The sequence below is a fragment of the Anas acuta genome, chromosome Z, assembly GCF_963932015.1.
Source record: "Anas acuta chromosome Z, bAnaAcu1.1, whole genome shotgun sequence".
Lineage (NCBI taxonomy): Eukaryota > Metazoa > Chordata > Aves > Anseriformes > Anatidae > Anas > Anas acuta.
The window spans coordinates 31,977,088-32,004,138 of NC_089017.1; the positions used below are offsets into that span (position 1 = coordinate 31,977,088).

At 37.7% G+C, this 27,051-nt stretch overlaps 1 protein-coding gene across 12 annotated transcripts in view; it reads right to left on the minus strand.

The window, feature by feature from the left end:
* Positions 1–1,251: 1,251 nt before the first annotated feature.
* The window catches only part of PIP5K1B (phosphatidylinositol-4-phosphate 5-kinase type 1 beta), a 113,142-nt gene continuing 87,342 nt past the window's right edge, over positions 1,252–27,051 (minus strand). For 11 of the 12 annotated variants that reach the window (XM_068667558.1, XM_068667562.1, XM_068667557.1 and 8 more), the window contains 7 exons: positions 26,518–26,601; positions 26,362–26,410; positions 25,747–25,831; positions 22,106–22,261; positions 21,207–21,351; positions 9,841–9,958; positions 1,252–1,993 (listed from right to left, as the gene is read on the minus strand). In XM_068667558.1, the coding sequence (XP_068523659.1) occupies positions 1,991–1,993; positions 9,841–9,958; positions 21,207–21,351; positions 22,106–22,261; positions 25,747–25,831; positions 26,362–26,410; positions 26,518–26,601 (640 nt within the window). In that variant the 3' untranslated portion in view covers positions 1,252–1,990. Of the gene's footprint in view, positions 1,994–9,840; positions 9,959–18,659; positions 20,743–21,206; positions 21,352–22,105; positions 22,262–25,746; positions 25,832–26,361; positions 26,411–26,517; positions 26,602–27,051 lie in introns of those variants that run through there. The other variant, XM_068667566.1, reaches the window with a different exon arrangement.

The following is a 27,051-nucleotide window of genomic DNA, read 5'->3' on the forward strand; positions in this document are numbered from 1 at the left end:
TTTTAAGTCCGTGTGCTTTGGAGAAGGTTTTCCCAGGTTCCAGTCTATACAGGATTTATTTTCGCAAGTATTAAATTACTGTTTTCATTTATAAATGACTGTTAAAAGAGACTGTACACAAAGGGTAGCTCATGCTCTGAATCATTTAGTACAGGAATACAGACTTTCTGTTTTGGGTCAGAATGGTTGCATTTAAGCTGTGTGTCCTTAGGAGTCTTCCAAAGGACAAATGATTTGGACACTACAGCTTGCTAGATAATTGGGGAAAAAATGACATATATTTGCCTTCTGGAAGTTAGTCTGGTGCTTAAACTCAGCACTTCATTCCCCCCCCCCCCCCCCCCCCAATAAAACTGATCAGAAATACCTACTTTTCACATGGATGCCTTTTAAATATACTATACACCGTGCATAGTTGAGCAGACACTTTATGTGGATGTACAATTTTTTTTTCCCTTAGGGCATGCAGATTTGTCCCTTGCATTTCTAAGAGGAATGCTGCAGAATTATCTTGCTAAGATTAAGCAATCTAATTTTAAAGCCTGCAAAGGGTGTAACCATGGGACATAGGCTCTAGGTTAATCCAGAGACTCTACATATTTGGCAAAGAAAATCATCATTTGACCTCTACGTTTCTGTGTTCTGTGCATGATAGAAGAGTAATACACCCCTCCCTGTTAAGGTTTGAGATAGTATCAATGTAAAAGAAAAAAAAAAAGTCCAACATCTTAAATTAAAAATTCTTCAGAGGTACAAAACATAATTCTAAGGATTGAAGTGCTGAATTCTGGTTTTGGCAATACAGCAGGTTTAACAGTACTTATTCCTACAATAAATGTTATTATCAGTTACTTCCACAGTCTTTGAAAGTGACTGCTATGTAGTTTTCTTTAAAAACACTACTGCATCAAGTCTTGGATTGATGATCACCAGTGTTTGTGATTGTCTCTCAGCTGCTAGGGAAATTAAGGAAACCAGAATAGTTTTTATATTTATCTTGTAACAATTGCTTATACTGAAAAATATGAAAAACTGTTATGAAGCAACGCCTACTGAGTGCATTCCTTTGCTTTTTCCGCTTAATGTTAAGATTCCACTCTTCATTAAAGAGCTGGTAGGAGATAAATACAGACGCCCCGTTACGGAGTGGTTGGTATACCTCTTGAGGTCCCTCTCAAGCTGTCTCATCAAGGTAGAGACAAGCCAGAACAGTAAGTCCTGTACAGACCACAATCATGTTGACAGTTGTGATAGTCTTGAGAACAAAATATTTTATTCATCAATTAAACTATACTTTACAGTAGTATTTACTAAATAAATTATATAATTTCTCTTTTACAAGAAATAAACTGAAGTTGAAAATATTCCAAAGACAATATATATACACAACATAAGGCCTTGTTATAAATAACATCTTTTCTTCTTTTCACCAACAGTGAAAATGTCTTTAGAGGTTCATTTTCTTCTAGTATGTGCAGAGGCTTACCCTAACCCTTGCATCAATTCCCATTTCCACTGACATGGATCTAAGTGATTACAACTGAAGGGTGAAAAACATGTGAAATTAATTATATTCACCACTGTGCTTATTTTTAAATAGGTAAAGCAGATAATATATTTTGCTTGTGCATAATTACAGAATGCATGCAAATGAAATCACTAAAGAGCTGATAAGAAAATATTACTTTCGAGTCCAAAAAAGGTGATTGGCAATACAGTAGAAAGCAGCTCGAATATGCAGGTCTTCACAGTTCAGCAAGCAACAGCAGATGATAGTGGAGTGTGGAATGTTTCACATCACTTTTGCCAAGTCCATCAATCCTTTCTATGGTTCAAAGATCCTGACGTTTCTTAGAAAAAGTTCAGTTGATTATTATTCTTTGTCTATTAGGCTCAGCGAATTCCTCCTTCTTAAACAGGAGTGCAGAAAGTGCTCTTCATTAACCACGGTCACTTCTCTGTCCTGGTTTTATTCTTCATGTATTCTTTATTACTGGAAATACAGAAATAAGAAGCAAAATCAGGAGCTGTGTTTATTTGCTTTCTTACAGAATTATAACTTGGTAACATTTCTATTCACCTAAAGAGCACACAGCACAGTTCAACAGTGATTCTGTATTTATCTTGCCCCCTAAAAAAAACTATTGGGTATCTTTTTTTTGAAGACAATCCAAACTGAGGGCACTCAGCAGTTCACAACAGCTTTTTTTTTTTTACCTTGCAGAAGTGACTGGAGCTCAAAAGAAGTGTTAGGGGACAAAAGTGCAGTTTTTGCGTGTCTTCTGTAAAAGTCCTGAGAGCTCCTGCTGGATAGTTTCCCAGTTGAAAAAACATACCTATCCAAAATCTTTCAAGAACAACTTATGTTCAAGATCAGAACAAACTTCTATTCACCATAAATAAATAAATAGTTAAATTAACTTGCTATTACTGTAGAAAACTAAAACACTATCTTCCACTGAAGCAGCTGTTAAATAATACAAATAGTTGATCACTTCTTAGTATCTCCATTGAGTCAGATTAATTGAGGAGAGGCTAATCTTGTCTGGAAACAGCAACAACAAAAGCTCTGAAGGCATTTTGAAAGCTCATCTTAGAAAGTGAACACCAGTAGATTTAAATCAATATTTTGATATTGATATTATTTATTATGACTTCTGGACTTAGACTTTGAACCTGGCAGAATGATACTAAAATGCTGCAAGCTTCAACCTGCCCCTGTATTGTGCACTACTGTTATAGTCAGTGTTTTCATAACCTCTGATGGTTAACAAAGTGCTATTTTCTCAAAGGGTATTCTCTATTTAGCAATGAAAGACTGCTGCCATATATCTACCTGACTGCCTGCATGTAGAAAAGTAGTCAGTCAGTCAGTAGGTACTTACAGGATGCAGAGCAATTGAATATGCAAAGGGAAATTGTTGGACAAGTGAGTAAAATTAAGGTAAGAAGAGGATAATGTGAGGCTAACAAGAATTAAAAAAAAAAAAATTAAGATCAGTTTGGAGAAAAAAGGTTGAAAAGCACAGGGTAAACAAAATAATCCTTTATGAAGCTGACATAAATGACTGAAAATTTTCACTGGTTGCATCTAGTTTGTGTCTGAAAGTTTATATCTGAATGACAGCAAGTCCATTTCTGACAGATATAATGGTGATTCAGCACAACTTCAGACCCTCTGGCTTTATCACTGCTTTTTACTCTCTAAGGAGATCAGCAATATTGTTGATGCTAGCTTTATGATATTCCACTACTACACAGTTTTGACCATATTATTCTTGTTGCCTTACCTCTGATCCTTCCGAAGCATTTCAAAGAGATTAAGGATGCAAAAACTATCTGCAAAATTTGTATAACAGAATTGGAAAAGATTGCCCTGATAGAAACATACAGCAACTGCTAACTGTGTGAGTCAGTCACAGAAACGCTGTGCATGTGGTGGGATTCAAATATTCATCTTTATGTCAAGTGCAATCCAGTTCTGTACATATTATTGTGGCAAAACCTCTGTCTATTGCAGTGCACGGACCATGAACCTCTGAGAAACTCTGTCACCACTGCACACTGTATGGGTTACTTTAATCACTGATGTAAGAAACTGCACTTTCTGAAAGAGACAGTTTGGCCATAGCAGTTGGGTCTGAAATGATAGTTAACATACAAATGACTCTACCAGATGCATTCCTGTAATTACTGTCCGAGATGTCTTGCACTGGTTCTATAATGTATTTGCAATATTTTAGCCTTTCTCTGTTCCAATTCTCTTTTCACAGATACGAGTAAATTGATTTCTTTATATGGTTGATTTTCTTCATTAAAATCCTCAGGGCATGAGAACTTGTAGCAATATACACTGTCATTTTAGCACTTGGCGTACTCAGGCAATGTATTAATAGTAATATGAAATGGTGTGTTTTTAATTTAATCAAGCACATAATTCCCATATCTGATTTTCATGGAAGGGAGACTGGAGCGTTGCTTCCTGTGTAACAGTGCCTCTGCAAACACTTCTGCCACACTATATTCTTGCTTGGTTGCTGTTTCACCTTACACCAGCCTTCAGTTTTATGAGAGACAGACTCTTCCCCTGCTCTTGTCTAAGACAATATGTGGATGGATACAGGGATAAAATAGGTAAGATAGGAAAGGAACAGTTGCCTCACTGCATGGAACAACTAGGTTTTCCACTTTCAGCTTTAAATAAACTCTACTTTGAGGGATGACTGCTTGATTAGTTCCAGTATGTGCATGTAATATACTAAGGATTATTCTGCTCTCAGGGGATACTCCTTGTAAGTGTCTGTAAATGAGGAGGCCTAAATTCTCTTCTCACAGTCCCAGAATTAACGTTCAAGCTACCATGCTTTTTCATCAGTATCCTTAGTGGAGATGGGGAGGCAGAGAAACTGAAGGAACCAGAAAGACAGTAATATATCTAAAATTGAGGTATGCATCACAGTATGACTGTACACTTAGTAGCTTGTTCTTAGATATATCCTGCTTAGGAATTGCTTTAATTTTAGGCACAATTGTTACTGCTTCAAACAGCACTCTGAAGAAATCTACAACATGATTGGAATCAAATTAAATTTTATGAAAGAGAAAATCAAAAAGTTCCTGAATGAAAAACAAATGCCTTGTCAAGAAATTATGGTAGAAGGACAATCCCATACTTGAAGTATCTGATGAGAATCATAGAAAGGCTTGGTTTGGAAGTGACCTTAAAGATCATCTAGCTCCAAACCCCCTTCAAAGGACCTGGTTGCCCAAAGCCCCATGCAGCCTGGCTCTGAACACCTCCAGGGATGGGGCATCCACAGTTTCTTTAGGCAACCTGTGCCAGTGTCTCACCAACCTCAGAATAAAGAATTTCTTCCTTATAGCTAATCCAAACCTACCCTCTTTAAGTGTAAAACCATTACTTCTTGTCCTATCTGTACACACCCTAATGAAGAATCCCTCCTCATATTTCCTGTAAGCCCCTTTTAATAGCAGCAAGGCTTCTATTAAGGTCTGCCTGAAGCCTTCTCTACTCCAGGCATAACAACCCCAGCTCCCTCATCTTGTCTTCATAGGAGAGGTGCTCCAGCCCTCTCATCACCCTTGTGGACTGGACTAGTTCTATCAGGTCCATGTCCCTCTTATGTCAGGGGTCTCAAAGCTGAGGGCAGTACTCCAGGTAGGAACAATCTTTCATTTCATCAGAGCCAGGTGGGAAAATTCTTCTCTGCAAGGAGTTTACACTAGAACAGAGCTAAGGGTGGTGAAGCAAAAACAGCTCAAGGGGTGAAAATATTTCTAAGAGACAATAATTGAGAAGATGAGGAGTTAGATTGTAAACTGGCAGTTGGGAGGGTTTGAATATGAGCTAGAAAGTGCTCAACATACAAAATACATAGCTATGGGATTGAGAATAGAAGAATAGAGCACTGAAAAGTATGAAGAGGGAGACAGTTTTGCTAAGTCTCTAAACAGGTATTTTATAGACTAGTACTTGTAAATCTACTTAGTTATGCATCTACAGCAAGATTAAATATAAAATTAATGCTTAGCTATATTTTAAGACTTCAAAATCCTATAATAAAATTAGCATTTCAGTTCAGTTTGGGGCTCCTCGCTACAAGAAGGACATCGAGGTGCTTGAAAGAGTCCAGAGAAGGGTGACAAAGCTGGTGAGGGGCCTGGAGAACAAGTCCTACGAGGAGCGTCTGAGGGAGCTGGGCTTGTTCAGCCTGGAGAAAAGGAGGCTCAGGGATGACCTTATTGCTCTCTACAGATACCTTAAAGGAGGCTGTAGTGAGTTGGGGGTTGGTCTATTCTCCCACGTGCCTGGTGACAGGATGAGGGGGAATGGGCTCAAATTGTGCCAGGGGAGTTTTAGGTTGGATGTTAGGAAGAACTTCTTTACTGAAAGGGTTGTTAGGCACTGGAACAGGCTGCTCGGGGAAGTGGTGGAGTCACCATCCCTGGAGGTCTTTAAAACACGTTTAGATGAAGAACTTAGGGATATGGATTAGTGGAGGACTTGTTAGTGTTAGGTCAGAGGTTGGACTCGATGATCTAGAGGTCTCTTCCAACCTAGAAATTCTGTGATTCTGTGATTTAAGTACCAGCTGAAGCTGCCTGAACTGACATAATGAATAGGGTTTCAGAGAAATTTTAAGACACCATGTATTTCTAAAGGAAGAAGGAAAAACTGTTTTAATGTTTTGCTTTGTGCATTTATATACCAAATTGCAAAGTACAAGAGTGTTACCTTTCTCTATTACTAGCATATGTACAGTGACACTTTCTATTTATTTCAGATGGCATCTTTTGCTCCTAAATATCACAGAATATCACATAATGGGGTTGGAAGGAACCTTAGAGATCATATAATTCCAACTGCCCTGCCATAGGCCGGGATGGCACCCACTAGATCAGTTTGGCCAAGACCCCATGCAGCCTGGCCTTGAACACCTCCAGGGATGGGGCATCCACAGCTTCTCTTGGCAACCTGTTCCAGTGCTTCACCACCCTCTGAGCGAAGAATTTGCTCCTAACCTCTTTTAATTTAATACTATTTCCCCTTGTCCTATCATTACCTACCCAAGTAAAGAGTCCTTCTCCATTCTTTTTACAAGACACCTTTAAGTATTGAAGAAATGTAGTAAGGTCTCCCTGGAGCCTTCTCTGCTCCAGAGAACATCCCCAGATCTCAGCCTTTCTTCACAGAAGAGGTGCTCCAGCCCTCTAACCATCTTTGTATCCCTCCCAGGTGCAGCACCTTGCACTTGGACTTGTTGAACCTCATGTAGTTCACATGGGCCCACTTCTCCGGCCTGTCCAGGTCCCTATGGATGGCATCCCTTCCTTCTGTTGTATCAACTGTACCATTCAGCTTGGTGTCATCTGCAAACTTGCTGAGGTTCAAGTCTATGTCATTGATGAAGATATTGAAAAGCACTAGTCCCAAGACAGACCCCTGGGGGACATCGCTTGTTACCAGCCTACACCTGGACATGGAACCATTGACCCCTCTGGGTGTGGCCTTTGAGCCAATTCTTTATCCATGGGAATGGTCCACACTTCAAATCCGTATCTTTTCAATATAGATATTAGAAGGTTGTGTGGGACTGTGTCTAAAGTCGTACAGAAGTCCAGTATCTGTTCTACTACTGAATTACATATTTATCGAAGCAAGAACCCTTTAATATTTTAACTCTCTGTGGAGTAAGATTTCATATTCCTGTTTTATAAAATCTTTTCTTATCTTTCTGTAATCTTTAATTTAAAAAAGTAACTGTTTTTATAGTGTTTTTCACTGTTTGGTATTAGAATATTTGGAAATAACTTAGACTGGCTTACACTTACTGCTCAGTGCCAATGATGTTTTAATCATATTTTATTAATAAAAACTAGAATGCTTCATTTAGGATCTGGGCTAAAAGATTTAAGAGAAAATAAATCAAGGGAATTTTAAAGTAAACTTGGATTTACTGACATAACAGTGCTGCTTAGAGTTATTGGTGCAGTAAATGCTGCTTTGCTGAACCTGGTCTTTATTGACAGCTGCGGAATTCTATGCCCAGACTCGCCTTTGAGTTGCAAACTCAAGATGTCTCTGTGTACTAGAACAAAAATTCTTGCCACTACCAGAAAAATTCTCAATTTTGACATCAGCTGTGGAGTGCAAGTCTGCATAGGTTTCCCTTAACAATGGCTCATTGTCCAGGTGGAGATCAGTAATGAGTGGTGGTCCTCAGCAGTCAGTATTGGGACTGGAGCTGTTCAATGTCTTTGTTAGTGACATGGGCAGTGGGATCAAGTGCATCCTCGGCAAATTTGCCAATGAGAGCAAATTTTTTGCTCATGAAGCCCCACCTGGAGTGCTGCGTTCAGCTCTGAGGCCCCAAGCCCAAGAAGGATGTGGACCTTATAGAGTAAGCCCAGATGAGGTCCATGAGATTAGAGGGCTGGAGCATCTCTCCTATGAAGACAGGCTGAGGGAGTTGGGGTTGTTCAGTCTGGAGAAGAGAAGGCTCCAGGGAGACCTCATTGTAGCCTTCCAGTACCCAAAAGGGGCCCACATGAAAGCAGGAAAGGGATTCTTTGTCAGGGGCTGCTATGATATGTCAAGGGGTAGTGACTTTAAACTAAAAAAGGGGAGATTTAGATTAGATATTAGGAAGCAATTCTTCACTCAGAGGGTGGTGAGGCACTGGCACAGCTTTCCCAGACAAGCTGTGGATGCCCCATCCCCGGAGGTGTTCAAGACCAGGTTAGATGGGGCTTAGAGCAACCTGATCCAGTGGGAGGTGTCCCTGCTTGGGGGTTTGGAGCTTGATGATCTTTAATCATCTTATCTACCCTTCCAATCCAAACCATTCTATGATAAACAAGACTGTTATAAACCAAAATCAAAAGTTTTAAACAACAAGTGGTTTCTCTGTTAAGTGGGGCCAAGAGGTTAGGCTGTACCTGATTACTTGTCCATTTCCTGAACATTTCAGCATTTATTGTCTCTCTTTACAGACTATTCATACCAACATCATAACAACAACAGGCCCACAGGAATAGACTGATTTAATGGTCTACTTGCTGTCAGACTTAACTAAGTGGTTCTTTATCTAATTGGTTGCTTGTACCTGCTACTGTTGTTCCAGTGGAGGCAGGATAGACAAAAGCTTCTCCAAGCGTGTTGGGACTATTAAGCTAGTAGCTATTAAGTGGGTACTGTACATACTCAGTGGCTGCTGGCTAAAATGAAAATACATCAGAAGCATGGCCAACAGAGAGCAGAAGGGAGATCAGAAACAAACATGATTTGGGATCTCATAAAAAAAAAAAAGTCAGGAAATGTTAAAGACAGGACAATAAAGAATGCAGTGAACTTCATCTAGAGGGAAAGCAACCATGACTGTGTGAAATGCTTGCTAGAAGCTAGTTAAAAGTCTTTGCTTTTTTCCTTTACTCTCTAGTACTATTTTTGTCACGAAAGTCACAGACATTTTTTTTCATGAAAATAGAAGTAAAATATGACCGAGATACCAGGATTGTTTAATTTGTGCTTGAGGAAAACAAACCTTCAGAAAAAAATGCCAAGCTTAAACACCCATTCTACATTTTTACTGAAATTTTCAAAAGGGCCTAAAAGAGCTAGATGCATAAAACTTCAGTCAAATATAACAGGCATTGGGTGACTAGTATCTTTATGTCTGGGGGAGAGTGAGTACACAGCTGTGTGGGGCTCAGCTGCCCACCAGGGTTAAACCACAACAGCTGCAGATAACAAAAAAGTTTAAATGCCATCACAGATGATATGAAGACAACCAAAGATTCAGACTTAAGCTTATTGCTTATCTTTCAGCAGTCAGATAAACTGCTCACTAGGAGCCAAAGCAGAAAAAAAAAAAAAATCATTTTCTAATCATATTCCAGACACTGCAACTGGAGAACCCTTCAGAACAGAAAGGGGAGCCATTAACTTACTTTATATTGAGCTCTACTTCACTGTCTTTAAATTCACTTATGTAAATACAGAACTTGTCTCCCTGGGAAAATTTACTCTGTCCATTGTGGAATATTCAATGTGAAGAAGAAAGATTTTTTTTTCCTCTTATAAGCATGAAAAACAAGTAGTATGCCATCCCCCCCGTAACATTAGAAAAAAACCCTTCATTATTAACACCATAATTAATAGGCACATAGATTCTGGAAGGATTTGCTTTGGCAAGGTACTTAAGCATGTGTCTCATTTAAGAAATACCTCAATGATCCTCTGGTTCTTTAAGTTCAGCATTTATTAAAGTCCCTTGCTGAGAGTCAGTCAGAGGAAACAGAAACAGTTTGACAACTTACTAAGTAGACATCCAAAACTGAAGCATTATCATTTTCCGTCTCCAGTGTGCTCTGTTCTGAAGTCAAATAGATGGCACTGTCTTCTAAAGTATACGTTGAACTTGAAGGCAACCCTTTACTAGAAAGAGAAGGGAGACTACAGTTAACAAACAATACAAGCTGTATACGAGCTCTGTCACGGCTGAAGTTTTTAAATTTCTCTCTTAAACATACAAGCTTCAAATACTTGAAAAGAAGAAAAGCAAATCAACAAGTATAGGTACCTTGACAAAAGATAGTTAATTGGGGTCTCATAAATTACTAGCAAACAAACCACACAGTTTCTACTTCGGAATTAACTAAAATGTTATCAAGAAGTAATACAATTCCTAAACTCTATTGAAAGAATTAAACTATGCCACAGTCAGTGTGGGATAATTTCATTAATTTCAAAAGAAGCTATTTCCACATTTAGCAGTATTTTAAAATGGGGAGAAAAAAAGAGATTCAGTAATTAAGCCAAGTAAGATTGGACTTTCTTGGGTAGGTAAGGGATCACCTGCAACCAGCAGTTCAGATATTAAAGTAGGAGATTCATGGAGCAGATACACTTCACAATCTCAATCATAGATATGATTTCTGTTCCCTACTATGGAGAAAGGATGTGAAACTAGAGACGGATCTGCACAGTAATCTTGTTTTGTTTTGTAAACACTGAGAACCACAAAGCTGAAATTGTCAAAGGTGTTTTAACAGAGTTAGGCACCCATTATCATTCATCTACAAGCTGCCAGAAAGTAATAGACTCCAGACTACCTTGAAAACCTGACTATCAGTTTTGCAGACCCATATTTCAAATGGTGTTCGTTACCTGTTTACACATGAAATAAAACAAACAACTCAGCATTATAACTGGATATCAAAACATGGTTACAGCCATCAGTCCATAAATGAGAATTAGTTTTTCTCTCCCTTTGCAGTACTTCATACTTAAGATATGTTTCAGATTGAGCATAATTTCAGAAAGGATGAAGCTAGTATCCAAAGTAGAAAACAATCACAAGTGCTCAATAAAATAATGAATCATTAGTTGTCCTCACGTCATATTAGCATTCAGTGCACAGCACTACATTTACCACATCGTAATGCTCCTTTTACTATATAGCATATTAAGCATCTTTTCAATAGTGAGACTATTTCATTTGTCCCAAAGGTGATCCAGCTCCCACTGACTCAGTACCAGTTTTCTAACACACTATTTGTATTCTATTAACCAACATTTCAGTCACATTGGTCTTCTGCCAACGCTCATTTTCCTGAAAGGGAGAGAACAGACAGGAAGGAAAAAATGGCTGTTGCCAAATGGTGACTATGTTTTATAATTTCCCACAAAATAAGTGCTATCATTAGACATACTATTCTTGGTAAAAGGAAGAAAAAAAAAAAAAATCAAGAATCACTTTTGCTTGCAGAATTTTGACACTCAATTCAGGCTTCAGGAGGTGCAAAGGCACCATATATGAAAACCACATGACAGAAGACAAATGTGCACAGAGCGACTACTACTGCTATAAGTATATGCAAAGCCAATGGTCAACCATTCTTTCTGGGAAATAGTGTTCTGCATTACCAAGAACTAGCCAGGCAGGCTGCAGTGCATACCTGTCTTTTAGGTTTAAAAGGAAAAAAACAGTTGAAGTAGTTATTCACTTCATGTACATAGGCCACATCACTGCTACCTTTACTGCTGTTATACATGGAGTGGTAATTCGTGTCGAGAAAATGGTTGATATCAATAAAGAAGGGGGAGACATGGGAGTGTCACAAATTAAGTGACTGAGCTACAACCAACATGTACATGGAACTTCTGCATGAGTAAAAAAAAAAATAAGAGTATCATCTCTTAATGCAACATACTTGCTGGAAACAGTAACAAATTCAAATTACTGCAACAGCCTCATCATAGCTGCATTGGTGATCATTCAGTTTCAATGCAGACTTCTAATAGGGCAAAGACAAATTGGGAGTGAGGGGACAGAAGAGAATGAGAGAAATTACATGGTGTATCAGAAAGAGCAAATTAATGGAACACAGGTTTTGTACAATTTCCATGATGCACTCAGTTCTCATCCCTAATTTTTAGACTGAAAAAGAAAAGCCAAAAAAAAAAATGTTACTTTCTCCCACCCAGTAACGATTGTTTTATATGGAGTGGTAATTCATGACGAGAAAATGGTTGATATCAATAAAGAAGGGGGAGATGTGGGAGTGTGGCCACGGGGGTCGGAAAGCCCCGTGGTTGATGATAACATCAGACTCTTAACAATAAGGCCATTAGGAATGTGAAAGAGTTTAGAGGGAACAAAGAAGGGTGATTCAGGGGACTCATGCAGTCTCAGGTTTCTTGTTCTCCAGCCCTTAAGGCATGGAAGTTGCTGGGTGTTTGCTGTTGCTGTTATATGCAAAGTTGTTTGACCAATGAAAAGTTGTTTTGAAAAGAACTGCTGTGGGGAGAAGGGTATAAGAGGGGAGCCTGCCCTCAAGATAAAAACGAAGGCAACACTATGAAGTTATGTCATCAATAAAGAAGCAGGAAAAAGGAGTGAAGAGGAACAGGCTGGCAGAATGGAGACCAGGACGGGAACAAGCACATTGATCGCCTCATGAAGATGGTCTCGGCCAGACTCAGCAAACCGCTCAGAGAAGCTCATAGAGAAAGTCGCTGGAAATGGGCGCACCGGAGCTGGGAAGAAGCTCGAGCTGAGAGAAGAGGACCCGCGCACACAGCTCCCCTCGCTGGTAAGCAGCTGCGCATTATGGGGAATCATACGTCCTTAGGAACAAAGACTGTGCTGGTAACCTCACAGCTTATTCTCCTTATTAACAATTGGACAGTTTATGAGCCTGAAATATGGGACCAAACTGAGGTCAAGGTGTGGGACTGCTACTAAAACCGACAGGGTTGCAGTGGGATTGCTTGGCACCTGGTGAGCAGTCTCTGAGGCCTTAAAGAGCCGTGTGGGGCCACAACCAGAAACGTGTGGTTTGCCAGACAGTGAGGGAGCTGCGGGCTCCTTTGCTGATCCGACTGCTACGCCATGGGCCCCTCTGCTGCTACAGCCATGGAAGGCTTTTGCTGTTCCGCCCCCTGGTGACCTGGACGTGCCTTTTGACCCAGGCCCTATTGGCCTTGAAAAGGAGATGGATATGCTTTTCTGCGATCTGTGAAGAACGGGATACATGAGGCCTGAAGACCGAGTTGCTTGACAACTTAAAGCAAGACATATTGTTCAAAAGGAATGGAAAATGGAGACTTGTTTGTAGTCAAGAAAAGGAATGGAAAGTGGAGACTTGTTTGTAGTCATGGAACTTAAAGGATTGTTTGTTACCTTTTCTGATTGTACATACCTTTTACAAATATTTTATAAATATTACAAAATTCAGATTGAGTTGAGACTTCATTTATAACATTGCTATTATTCTTGACTTCCTGCACTTGCATAAACCTTTGCCCTCAGACTAGGTGAGAGCTTCTCCAATTCACACCAGTGAATTTTATTTTCTAATCTTTATGCATCAGAAGACCAAGACCTAGTTGACCTATTTTTCTGTTTAATTCACTGGCTTACTGTTACACTTGTTTTTCTTTCTCCCATTCCTATTTTTCTGTTAGAAAGCATTGTGCTTCCTTCGCTCCTAGTTTGTTAAGCTGTAATGTCTGTTGCTTTATAGCTTGTTCTGGACTGCAAACAATAGCAAAGTGTTCAGTTTGGGGATTGTTAAACTACTGTTTTTTGCCTGTAACACATAATAAAGATCATGCCAACTGCCCTTCCGGGTGTGCCTCTTTTTTTTTTTTTTTATGGAAAGCAGTGAGTCATGCTGGGTCTGGCTGCTACAGAAATCCACCACATAGCCAGGCAGCAAATGAAGGTTGACACAAAAAGAACATGGAAACTCTCAAAAGCAGATCCTACTAATGTCACTGTTAGGAAGTTCACTACTGAATAACCAAAAAAAGAGACTTTATGTATAGAAATAAACAAACAAAAAATATTTATATATTAATATACAGAAAGAGAAGGGATAAAAGGGAGAGAAGTATGTAGAGAGTAATCTTATGCAGAGAAAACCAGCAGGGACTACAGTCCCTTGAACAAAAGCAGGCATGAATGAATAGAATGTAAAACAGAAATGCCACTGTATTTTTCTTACAATCAAATCCTCACAACTTTTTTGTGTATAACAATCCTCTTGCTACTGTGACTTTCACACTGAATAACTAGAGATCAGTTCTACAAGTAGGGAAGACATCTCCATGAAGAACTGTTTCCAAAAGAAGTGTAGGAAAACCTTTTCAAGACAGAGTTTTGTTTCATATACCTTAAGTTCAGTAACTGGAGACTTTGAGAAGATTCCAAAAATTCTCTAAGAGAAATCAATTTTATATCTAAAAGAACAAATACTGTTCTTTTTGGGAAGCCAATCTATTGTGCACATAAAGGAGAAAGTGGTAGTTTTATGACACTGCCTTATTAATTTGGAGTTGGTGTCAGTCTGAAAACAGTAACTTGCACCAAGAGCTGAACTCTGCCACAGTTGCAGTACAGTGTTTGTCTATAATAATGTAATAACACCTTCTTAGTTAAGCTTTTTAGTAAGAAATCATTTCCATGTCAGGATACCAGAATTATTTTGTTTATTGAACTTGCCTTGTAATGACAACATGAAGAAAATGCATCCCAACTGGATAAGTGACTATGAAGTACATAAAGATATGCATAACAAGAGTTCCGAGTTTCTTATGAAAAGGGAGAAATAAGCTTTTTTTTTTAAGAAAAAAAAAAAAAGTTTCACTGTGTTAACTTGGATCCTCTTTTGAGAAACACTACACACTCTGACCTTATGATGAAGTAAGGTGAAAAGCCATTCTTTGAGGCTTCTAAATCAGCACACTTCAACATATTTAAATTTAATTCTCTTTCTCTTGAGTAGAAAATAAAACAAAACCTTCATTTTTCAAAGTCTTTCTAAAATGCTTTCCTGGACACGAAGTGCAAAAAATTAGCTTAAAACGTTAAAGATGGTCAGGGATTGTGACTTATAAATATGGAAAATCAGGGTGTTCTTAAGCAGGAACAGTTAAATTAGACTGATTTTCTATGGATTTGTAGAACAGTGCAATTCTCATACATTTCAAACTAAGGATAATACATGCAAGATCCTATTAAGTTTCTAAGGCATAAAGAAAAAGAACTACCATTTGTCAAGAAACTAGCATAAGTATGCAGGATTATCTAAACAAGCAAAACCCAACCAGCCAAAAGACCAACCAAAAAACCCTCCCAAATTTTAATTGCTGTTTCCGTGCTTCAGCACATTTTACTTATACTAAACTGTAACCAGTTCCTAAAGTGACAGCTTTAAAAATGAAAGAGTTCTGCTTTGTAAAAGGAAAAACAGATCTGCCTCATTACAATGTGTCTACTTCAAAGTCAGCCTGCAAGACAGGTAGGGTTCTTCAGTCTTCCTTACCTTCCTCACCAGTCTTTGCATGGCCTTTGAAGAATGAATGGCAGAAGCTGTGCCAGGTGGTTACAACTGACAGAAGCAGAAGTTTCAGGTGTTTTTTTTTTTATTTTATTTTATTTTATTTCTTTTCCTCCCTCCTGCACTGCAAAGACCAGCTCATGTATGAATATAATTATCAGCTTTCTTCAGATAGGCCAAAATACATGAACTATGAATTAGAATGAGCCACTATGAGTCCTGTTGGGACGAGTTATAATAAAAATAGGCTTTGATGTCTTTCGCTGGATGTCAAATATCCTTTTCTGTCACATGTCCCACAGAATATTTATGCCCCTAAAAGCTGCACATTTTCAATGTCCAATGTGTTTGAAAGCTTTTGAGAAAACTATCAGCTCATTGCATCATGACCTTTACAATCTTCTTACAGAAGCTACTCAAAAATCTTTTGTATATAAATGGGCAGTAAAACTATTGTTCTAATGTACAGCTCAATACCAAACATCGTGGAAAATCTAGCCTGCATACATATAAGTATGAAAAAGGACAGCAGATTTTTAAAAGCCTGTTGAAGTAAGTGCATTAGTCTAACGTTTACAATGTAGAAATCATCTCTAAAATATAATCTCACATTTTTTTTTTATAAATTTCATGCATCTGAAAAAAAGTGTAATATTAAAAAAAGCTTTGTCAGTCATATTTTACTAATGCTGTTTACAAGCATAAAAACCATAGATACGAAAAATCATAGAATGGCCTGGGTTGAAAAGGACCTTAAAGATCTGTTTCAACCCCTCTGCCATGGGCAGGGTTGCCAGCCACTAGAGCAAGCTGCCCAGAGCCACATCCAGCCTGGCCTTTAATGCCTCCAGGGATGGGGTTGGACAGACATGACTGATATTCTAAATGCTGTTTCTGTATTCCAAGTGAAAGCACCTGACAATGAGACTCCGTGTTACTAAACTTATGCTAGTGGAAAATCATGGCATGCAAATCAGTAAGCATCCCAGTTACATGAAGGTGAAACATGTACTCCTTTGCAGTTGCCAATTAGGATTCTAAGACCTGTCAGTTTTGCAGCTGACATACATATGTAGTTGAAAAGCTTGTAGGTGCATGCAATTAGAACTTAGGCACTCAGTCTGTATTTCAAAATCCAGAATAACCATGGTGAAATCCACTGGGCAGCGCACATCAACACGCCCCAACGCTAGGGGGGATCTACACATGAAGTCTGCTAAGACATTCCTTTGGGCCCTCCTCACCAGAAAGGCTTAAGGTCATGAAATCAGACTTGTAAGAATGAGTGTGGAATATGAAAGGCAGCATGCACGGACAAATTCATGCAAGGAAACATTTGCTTTTGTATTAAATAACTGCTATTACCACATGCTCATCTGTGCATTTATCTAGCAATTTTAAATTTCAAGTTAAAAAAAAAAGTACAGGCTTTCTTTTCTACTTTTTAACCACTAAATCACTTCCAACAAAATTTCATTTAATCATTTATCATTTATAATTTTTTCTGTGAAGGAAAGCATCCAGATTTGATTTTCACTTTGCATTTTAAGTCAGAAACTGAAATTTTGTATTTTGGTATATGTCCAGGACAATCATTTACAAGCCTGAGACAGATTCCCTCTTCTATTTCCGCAAACACTTAATGAAATGTCTCCAATAAATCTAAACATTAACTTTTGACATCACTGTGTGTGGGGGAGTCAGTTTGCTCAGATGACATAGTTCTTTTAATGCTAACATATATAACAAGATATCAGACTGTAGGATTAAACGAAATATATATTAGTCTTTAGTCCAACATTGCTTTTTGATGCTGCTTCAAGATTGCAGATAGCAGTTCTGCCCTTTTAATCAATATTTATCAATCTGTTTTTCTGCTAAGTTTTTTTTTTCTTTTAACCTTGTCACAGAATTGTTGATCCAACAGAACATAATGGATAATCAGGTAAATAGTTTATTTGACTAAGTATCCCTGAACTTATAGTCATTATGCCTTTGTGTATAGAACTGTTATCTGCTTTAGCTGTAATTCTATAGTAGGATGTGAACAATAGCAACAAAAAACAGATGGTGTAACCTTAAAGCATACTAAGCTCTGCAGATATGACAAAATACAGCTTCTACCAGCACATTAATGAGAATTAGAAACTACAGTCTTTTCACAAATTAAGTGACTGAGCTGCAACCAACATGTACATGGAACTTCTGCATGAGTAAAAAAAAATAAGAGTATCATCTCTTAATGTAACATACTTGCTGGAAACAGTAACAAATTCAAATTACTGCAACAGCCTCATCATAGCTGCATTGGTGATCATTCAGTTTCAATGCAGACTTCTAATAGGGCAAAGACAAATTGGGAGTGAGGGGACAGAAGAGAATGAGAGAAATTACATGGTGTATCAGAAAGAGCAAATTAATGGAACACAGGTTTCGTACGATTTCCATGATGCACTCAGTTCTCATCCTTAATTTTTAGACTGAAAAAGAAAAGCCAAAAAAAAAAAGTTACTTTCTCCCACCCAGTAACAATTGTTTTATATGGAGTGGTAATTCATGACGAGAAAATGGTTGATATCAATAAAGAAGGGGGAGATTTGGGAATGTGGCCATGGGGGTTGGAAAGTCCCGTGATACATACGGGATACATGAGGCCTGAAGACCAAGTTGCTTGACAACTTAAAGCAAGACATATTGTTCAAAAGGAATGGAAAATGGAGACTGTTAAGTCATGGAACTTAAAGGATTGTTTCTTACCTTTTCTGATTGTAGAGGCAAACTCGGATTTAGTATGTAAAAAGCAATGTTCTGTGTATTTAGAATGTTTGATGTTCGTGTGTGCGTGTTGTTGGAGCGTAGACTCCCCACACACCCAGCGCTGTTTACTTGCCTTTTATAGCTTTTATACCTTTTGTAAGTATAAATATTACTAAATTCAGATTGAGTTGAGACTTCATTTATAACATGATCATCCACAAGTGTTCTCCACTCTGCTGTTGCCCTCAGAAAGAAAAAATAATGCCATCACAGCAGAATGGGGAAAGCCTTGTTCTTCTTTCAACTATATATTACATGTTGCTTCAATCATAGTCAAATTTTCTTTCTCTCCCATGGGGATTCCCCCACTGTCTCAGTGCATCTGTTCACGAATTAGAGCTTTCAATTCTTTTTCCTCCACTTAGTTCCTTATTTACATTCAGTTTGCATGAATTTAATTATTTTTTAATCAAACTCAAGCCATTTTTTCTAAGCTTCAGAAGCTAAAGGTGGTGGGTGGACAGACAGAACATTTAAACATAACAAAAATTTGCCTATATAGAAAAGCAGATGCATAAAAGGTGTGCATTTCTTACAGCAGGAAAGTTAATACTTACAAATCCCGTACAAAAACAGCAGAAGCTTTTAACTCTTGTTTTCTGAGCTGTTTTAGCAAGGGTTATTTGATAAAATGTCAAGTCTTGGGATATATCAGTTCAAAGCTAGGGAGTTTCAGGAAGTTTTGATGGTGTAAAAGAAAAAACCCTATCCTTTAAAGACTTACAAAATTTCCAGTGGTCCGCAGTGAAAAATAGCAATGAAAACACAAAAAAACCTGCAAAGTTTTTACTTGAAATTGAAATGCAGCAAAGAAGAGGAGAGAGAAGGCAGAGGTCCATTCTGCACCTTACATAAAGAAGGTACAGAATACATAAACAAGAATGACTATATTCTATATAGGTTATTTTCCTAGGCTTAAACACATCAGGTAATTCAGTAATCCTCCCTATATAAGCCACAGGTTCTTTGCGTAGGTCTACAGACAGAGGGGCAAAGTAACCCTTTATTGGGGTTTATTGCGATTTTATTCAGGTTTGTAACTGGAAGCTGTGAGACCTGCTGTAAGATAGACTGGAAGGAGAGTTTGTTGTTTTTGGAACAAAATGAAACAAAAAAGAACTGTTTAAAACAAGTCTAGAAGCACCTGTAAAAGCATCAACCTTCTCCAGTTCTTTGCAATTATAAAAGCAATGTTAACTGAGACAACAGTCACAATGCTCAGGACATTCCTATTTATCACCTTTAATTTAATTCATCAGTAGTCACTATGAAAACTTTGCCTTCAGACAAAAAGATACATCTGGTATCACTTCTGCCAGATATAATATGTAAGAATTTCCTCTCCTAAAATAAAGCAAATCAACTCTTTCAATTAAGGGTATTTAGACTCAAAATTGAACATATTTTCTTGTGGAAAACACATCTTTTAAATCTTTTAATTACTGAAATTGCTTCATGCCACATATAAATTTACTTGAGGTGGAGTGGAGAATCTTGAAAGCTTACATTTGCTGAATAACTTATATCACATGATGTTTGTTCACTTTCTCCTTTGTACTTCCCTATTGTAGATGAAGTTCTTTCTGTGCTGAAAAAATACAGCCATCTTCCCCCCTCACTTCTTCTTTTGCCACTCCTTCACACTGCCAAGGTAACACCTGAAATCTCCTCCAACTCTTCAAGGACTGGGGAATAGCTTGGTGAAAAACAGTCAGCTGACAGTCTGGACAAATGCTCCTAATAAGCTATGTGTCTATGACTGCTGCTCAGTCTCCCCATTTTGCTGAAATCTCAAATCCCTAACCACTGCTCTGTATTATCTAACAACTGTGCCAGTTCTAATCCATACCAAATCAGGATTATATACATGCTCCTCACATGATAAAGCCTCAGAAGCCAACTCCAACTCGGCAAGTTGGATAGCCACACTGGCAGCAGCTCTTCAATTAAACCACAAATGCTAAGCACCTTCGAGGTGATAATGAGCTCCTTTCTTGGATAAAATGCCATGTGTCTTGGAAAAAGATTAGATTCATGGCTGATAGAAACAGGGTAGTTCTGAAAAACTGAGGTTACAAATGTGTGTCTCAAGGTATTGAGATGTGTGCCTCAAGGTATTCAAAAGTATCATTACTCTTTTTTAATGGGGCATACAACAGCATCTGTCTTCTCAATGGTATTTGCACACACTGCTTATCAGCATTAATGGCAGCCAAGGAGCCTTCCAGGCATTGTATTGTTACTAGTCTGTGATACCACATATGGCAAATGATCTCTAATAAGCAGGCAAGACAGCACAACACAATTTCCTTTCAGACACACTTGGTAGAGTACAGGTACACACAATCTCCCAGAAAGCTTTACTGGCATAACAACAGTATTGGGCAGATATGGCTACAAGGCATTCAAACAACTCAGATCACCTCCAAGCTAGATCACACGTGTCTACACTTTCCTGGAGATCTTCCTGTTTTCATCTGTCTTAGGTTAAAATTAGACAGACTCTCATCACATCCATTGGAGAAGGTTCATAGAAATTCACTTCAGAAATGGGCACTTCAAAGGAATGGAAAGAAGATCATTCAGCACTCAACATTCAGAATAAATATCAACCTGAAAGCAATTCCCTTTTCCTAACACAAAGTTTTCTCCAGGTTTTTCAGGCTGCAGCCAAGTTACAAGTATTTCTGACCCTCATCTTAGTATATATTTGTTTGTGAAACAGACTAAGGCCTAAGCAAGTTTTCAATGCCTAGTTTAGTTTTGCAACATGACAAAAAATTAAAGATGTACTGTAATATTTATGCAGTATTTATGCATTCTATTTTGTGAGCTCAGTGCAAAATACTTAACAGGTCCTATGGCATAATGACACCCCTTCTTCACTGGTGATGGTCAATACTGATCTAGAGATAGTCTCACATACTACGTTTTCTTTTGCAGAGTCTCCTCCCATTGCATACGCTGTTAGACTTTAACCAGAACAGTGGGGAGTATTATTCCAAATATACAACCTTTACCTGCTAGAATAGAGCATATGTTGATCACGTTGATAACGCTCATCTACATTCAATGAAGAAGAAGAAATTGTGGTTGCCAAAGAAGCTGCTTCAAACAGAGAAGGAGTGCTTGGCACTAGATCCGGTCGATGGCGCGAACTTAGTACTAAATTCACAAAAACAAAGAACAACATTAACAACTGTCATTTCAAACTGGATCCAAGAATCCTTATGCAAATGTACAGAGTCACCTGGTGCTCTCACCAGCTTCTTTAAGCTTCCTGACGTGTTTGATTTGATGAGATGATACTCATGTGCCCATACCCACACTCTCACACTACAGGGCAGATTACAGCTCCTAGCTAGTACATTCCTGCAGATGACAGAGCAAACCCATGGACTAATATTAAACACTGGTATGAATATGTGATGAGTTCATCTAAGTTCCAGAACTGGTCTCATGCTGTGAGGGCCCGATTTTCATATGGGATTAGGTGGTTGGTTCTCCTTTGTGTCAGGCTGCAGATGCACTCTGAAAGGGGCATACTCTATATCTCTTCAAAAAGATTCTGGGGAAAACAAACTGAACTCTAAAACACTTCACGACATGTTCATTTAAAAATCAGAGAAAAGAACAGTACAGGCTCTGGCCTTAATCTACTGCCTGTGTTGAACATACTGTTTTAAGATTCCCTGAAAATGAGGAAAATACTAAAATTATATTAAAACTGACTTCTGACTTCCTCTTGCTCCTGGAGGTCCATTCTGACAAACAGAACTAACTGTTCTTCCCCTGTATTAACTAAATAACCCAAACCTCAAGTTTTTAAAGATCAGCCGAAGTGGAGACCTTCTGGTTCAGGCTTATACTAAAATTGCTTTAAAAACACTGTTTAGGCTGTTGATTTGAAAGTCATTACCTTCCTCATCAAGGCTGGAGTAGCTTTGTCCTTCAGTAATGATGCCATGTTTCTCATCCTTCCAGTCCTGGCTACCAGCATACACTATTTCTTGCGACGTTGCCTTTAGGGCAGTGATGGAATTGCACCGTTTCTTGGAAGGTGAAGATCTTAAAGCTGCATTACCAAATGAACACAGGTGTTGAATGAAGTCATCTTAATCAACCTGCCTACCTTTAACAGCATACAGAAAGACAAGCCATCTATAAAGCTAGAGTTTCTGGATATAGACCAAGAATCCAGATAGACTGTATCCATTCAAATACAAAATCACTTATCAAATAGCTTAAACCAAGAGCCACAGGCATTGGCTATTCATCTATGAGTGAAGAACTTGTTTTTTTTCTGAAGTTTTTTCCTACTGACAAAAAACAGTCAAGTCAGTAAACCAACTGACATCAATAATGATACAAATCTCCTATGTAGCATCAACCGGTGTAATTAGACAGATTGACACAGAAGAAAACACAAGACAGGAAAACTGAAAAGTTTTGGAGTATTCTGAGAGGTTACGATCACTTTCTTGACCTGTGAACTACTGCTTTATAATGATGTATATGATACCGCAAAGTATCCACTTTATCCACTTTTTATCCACTTCAGTGGCATGTTCAAATCCAACCTTCCTTGGGTAAAATAAACGCTTCGATATATTGATGGCTTGTATACTTAGGCATGAGCATCCCTTTTATACATCTTAGCAGGAACTTTGTACTTACTTACAGGATTTTAGTGAATCTAGGATCTGACCATTATTACTGTTACTGGATCATGACCTCTGTTTGTAGTTCTCTTCCAGAAGGATACCAGCTAGTACATTTAGTGGTCTTTGTTTTTTAGTTGCCAGCCACTGACCTCCATGCACTGGAGCAAAGTCACTTCATATGCACTAGAACAGTTTATACTGTGCTACACTCCAAAATTCAAATTAAGAGCATCAACATCATTTGGCTAAGGACTTGCTTGGAAGAAGAGAATCAGATGCACAGCTCCAGAATATTGTTAAAAAAATAAAAAGTAGATCTGCTGAGCTGAATCTGAATCTACTTATTACATTTTAATAGTTATTTTTGGAGGCTTGCTCTCTGCACTAAAGGAAAAGTTTACATTCAGAACAAGAACTTAAACTGAAACATCTAATTCACAGTTCAGAAGCAATGTTCCTGAAGACAAGAACACTCCTACTTTATTTTTGTGAAAGAATGATAATGCATTTGAACTATTGATCTATATAAAAGTAGATTAATAGCCTTGAATGCAAATCAATAATACTGGGATATTAGAACAGGTTAATAGTCTGGAAAAATGAGACAAATTAAGATCAGAGAGAAAATTAGGCAGAGTGTCCTTAATTTTACATTGTAGTTTACAGAGAGGGTTTAATCTTGTGCATACATAAATCTAGAAGTAAAAAATAGAAAGAACTGAAAAAAATACTCAGATGTTCAGGAAACGTACATAGCTGCAAGATAAATTTAATTTGTTCAACAGAGAGAAGTATTGAGATCTGTACTGTTTATTCTCCATCAGTATGGAAGAGTTCCAGGTAACAAGGCCTTTGGAATATCTCTCAGATAACACAGCTCCCATCAGCTCCAGCAAAATTATTGTATGGTTCAGGAGATCTCAGTCTCAGGAGCCTCCTTCCTTTTACCTGAATTTTGCTTTGTTTTATTTCACATCAGCAAACAGTGGATTAATACCATAAAATTATCATAAAGTGGTAATTTTAAGTTAATATACTACACCATTTACCTATTCCAAAGGTTTTAGTATTTAACACCTTAAGTTGTTAGCTTGTACTGCTATTTGCATTAATTCTCCTTTCACTTAAATCTCATTTAGTTCTATCCCTCATTTGCATTTTGTTCTACTTCTCTCCATGTGGGCTTCCTTCTCACCCAGACAACTATTAACAATGTTTAAAGACACCACTCTCACACTGGTCACAAAAGTGTTTACAAAACACCTTTAATCAGTTTGACGCAATGCCATAGCCTCAATACTCTTCCTGTGGCATTTGAACCAACTGTCTGTTCCCCGTATCAACATTCATCTCCAAACCAAACACAAGATTATCATAATGCTAACCAGGATCTTTTCTTTAGTATATGCTTCTCTATCAACTCCATAGTTCCAGCCAATCAATTTGTATTTATTTGTTAGGAACTGTGCTTTATAAAAAGCCACGAAACTTACAGAACAGAATTTCCTAGAAGATAAATGCCTTCTTTTACAAAAAACAAGTGTCAGCGCCCCCACAGCTTTAAAAGATAGTTTGGCAGTAAAGCAGTAAGTCAGTAATGGTTGATACCAACTGCTTTGTTTGTCTTATATATTACATTTTTTATACCACCTGCCATGATTGCTCAGATAACCAGGACAGCTTTTCCCCAAACTGCAGCTTGGGACACAGTGAAACCCAAGCACTCATTTGTGCCTCGCTGGTATATTCATCATGTCTTGCCTACAACTTTCATCACTGCACAAACGCTGAGCACTTCTCAGCAGTCACCACCATTCTTCTCTGCATATTCAATACTTCAGATTGAACGTCCTTCCAGTAGCATGACCTATTCTATTCACAGAAGAATTATCCATTGACTCATTAAAAAAGATTCTCCAAGTGTTATTTTCCTGAGTACTTGTTACAACGTAGCATGTATATGTAAAATCACTAGGGTTAATTCATGTTCTCTTCTTCCTCTAAAACCCAGTCACTCAAACTTTTTTTTTTTTTTAAATTTGTCTTCTCTCAGCTTTCTCTTTTCTCCTTAAGTTCTTTTTCTCTTATTTAGTAATTTCACAAAATACTTATCTACTGTTTTGATTTTTTGTTGTTCTTAGGGTCTGCAGAGGGTCACTTTCCCCTCCAACCCTAATGCTTAAGAGCATGGTCTACTTTAAGTTACATTAATAATTCATTTAATTTCTGAGAAGTTACAGTAATCAATAGTTAATTTTAATAGTAGATTGTTGCTGAAAAACTTAAACTGAAGTCTTTGGACAACTCTTGGTAGGTAGTGATGCCCTTTTGTTGTTAAGGTGGGTTTCTACTGGCATTCTCCCATTTTTTTTTTTTTAACCTATACCTAATAATGGTAAAGTACTCTATATAAATGTATAAAGTACTTAATAATGGTATGTAATTTACCCTTGAGAATTAATTAAAAGATTAAGGAAAGGAGAAATGGATAGGAAAAGAAGAAACAGGTAACAGTGACAAAGGTGAAGAACTATTAATAGTGAACTTCCCATTTTTTTGCTGACAAAGCACAGAAGAAATCCATATCAAAAGGAAGAATGGCTACACTCAAACACGCTAGAAATTGTATTTAATCAACTAATGCCAATGAAATTAAGTGAATGGGGGCATTCCTCTGAATAGATGAAGGATTGGGCACATAATTAGCTCATGAAATTTATCTTGATATCAATACCAATATAAGGGTACGATCTCACTCGACCCAGTGAAGAAACTCAACTTCTGGTAATGTAGTTACCATGTGATCTTGAAGAAAGATTTATTCTATTTTCAACACAAAGGTATTGTGAAGTAATAATCATAACAGTGTCTAGAAGAGCAAAACCAACTTTCTTACCTTGAACTTTCTTGAAAACTCTGGTACTCATAAATTTTAAAAATCTGTCTGCATAAAAACTTGGTCTGTGAACTGAAACTGTGTCCTATAAGATTGAAAAAGTTCTCAGTCACACTTTCCACATGAAAATCAAAATTAAATTGTTGAGAGAAAAGCTCTACAGCTCTGGTAAATTCTATCATATATTTCTGTCTTACTCAGAACAACAAAACCCAACATTTTTTTCCTTTAAGGAAATGTGGCTCAGACAAGTCTCAATTACATTAGACAATTTCATTTATTAAATTTTGCATTATGAATTATACAGCCACATTCTGCAAAATATTTCCAGAACTTGGAAATACTATTTTTTACCTTACATACTTTCTTCAATGTCTTGCTATGTAACTATTGTCTTGAGTCAATAATAAGGGCAAGATCATTTTATTTGCTTTTTGAAAGATCAACAACTAAAGTAAGAGCATTACTTGGGAAATGGATCTAAAAAATTTCAGAAACACTCTAGATGATGTTGTGATGGCAGACTACAACTATGCCAGAGCTAGCTCTTCCCTGGTCAACAGAAGTCAGATTCCCATTACCTAAATATCAGCAATTAAAAATATATATATTTACCCCATCGTAAACAAGAGCTTTCCATGAGTGTTCCAGCTTCTTCATTAACCTAAGCACATAAAAACAAAGTCAGAATTGCTCTATAAATTTTCCATACTTGTAAGCAATTTTAGAATATTTTATTCAATAAAAACATGAAATTCAACTGCCGCTTACCTGTAAGACTGTAGAATATCAATAATACCCATAAATAGAAGCAGCTTTTCTCCTTTATGGCTTTTGGCTGGAATACCTCCCATTCTGACAAAAACAAAACAATGTAGTTAGATTATCTTTTAAGAGATCTCTGATTTTGTTGCTTAGAAGATGAACTGTACCTACATAAAAATCCAAAGAAATAATGCACAACTTTAAAGCCAGATGTCACAATGCAAAGTCAGTCAGATGTGGGTCCCTTAGCAAGCAATTTTAAATGGCAAACTTAAAGTACTTCAGATACACAGGTAAATATCCATCATAAACACAGAATATTTTGGGATAACTTTTTGATAGGATTGGAAATCCATGGAAAGTCCCAACTGCTCCTTTCACCAGTAATACTGCACTGCTCATGACCTGGGCAGCACCATGTTATCACTACTGTTAAATGATACCTGGTCTTCCATATATAATAACCATGGGGACTTTCTCAGATGACCTGTGTAATCAGTCTTGGCTTTTAATAAATAAAAAACAAAAACAAAACAAAAA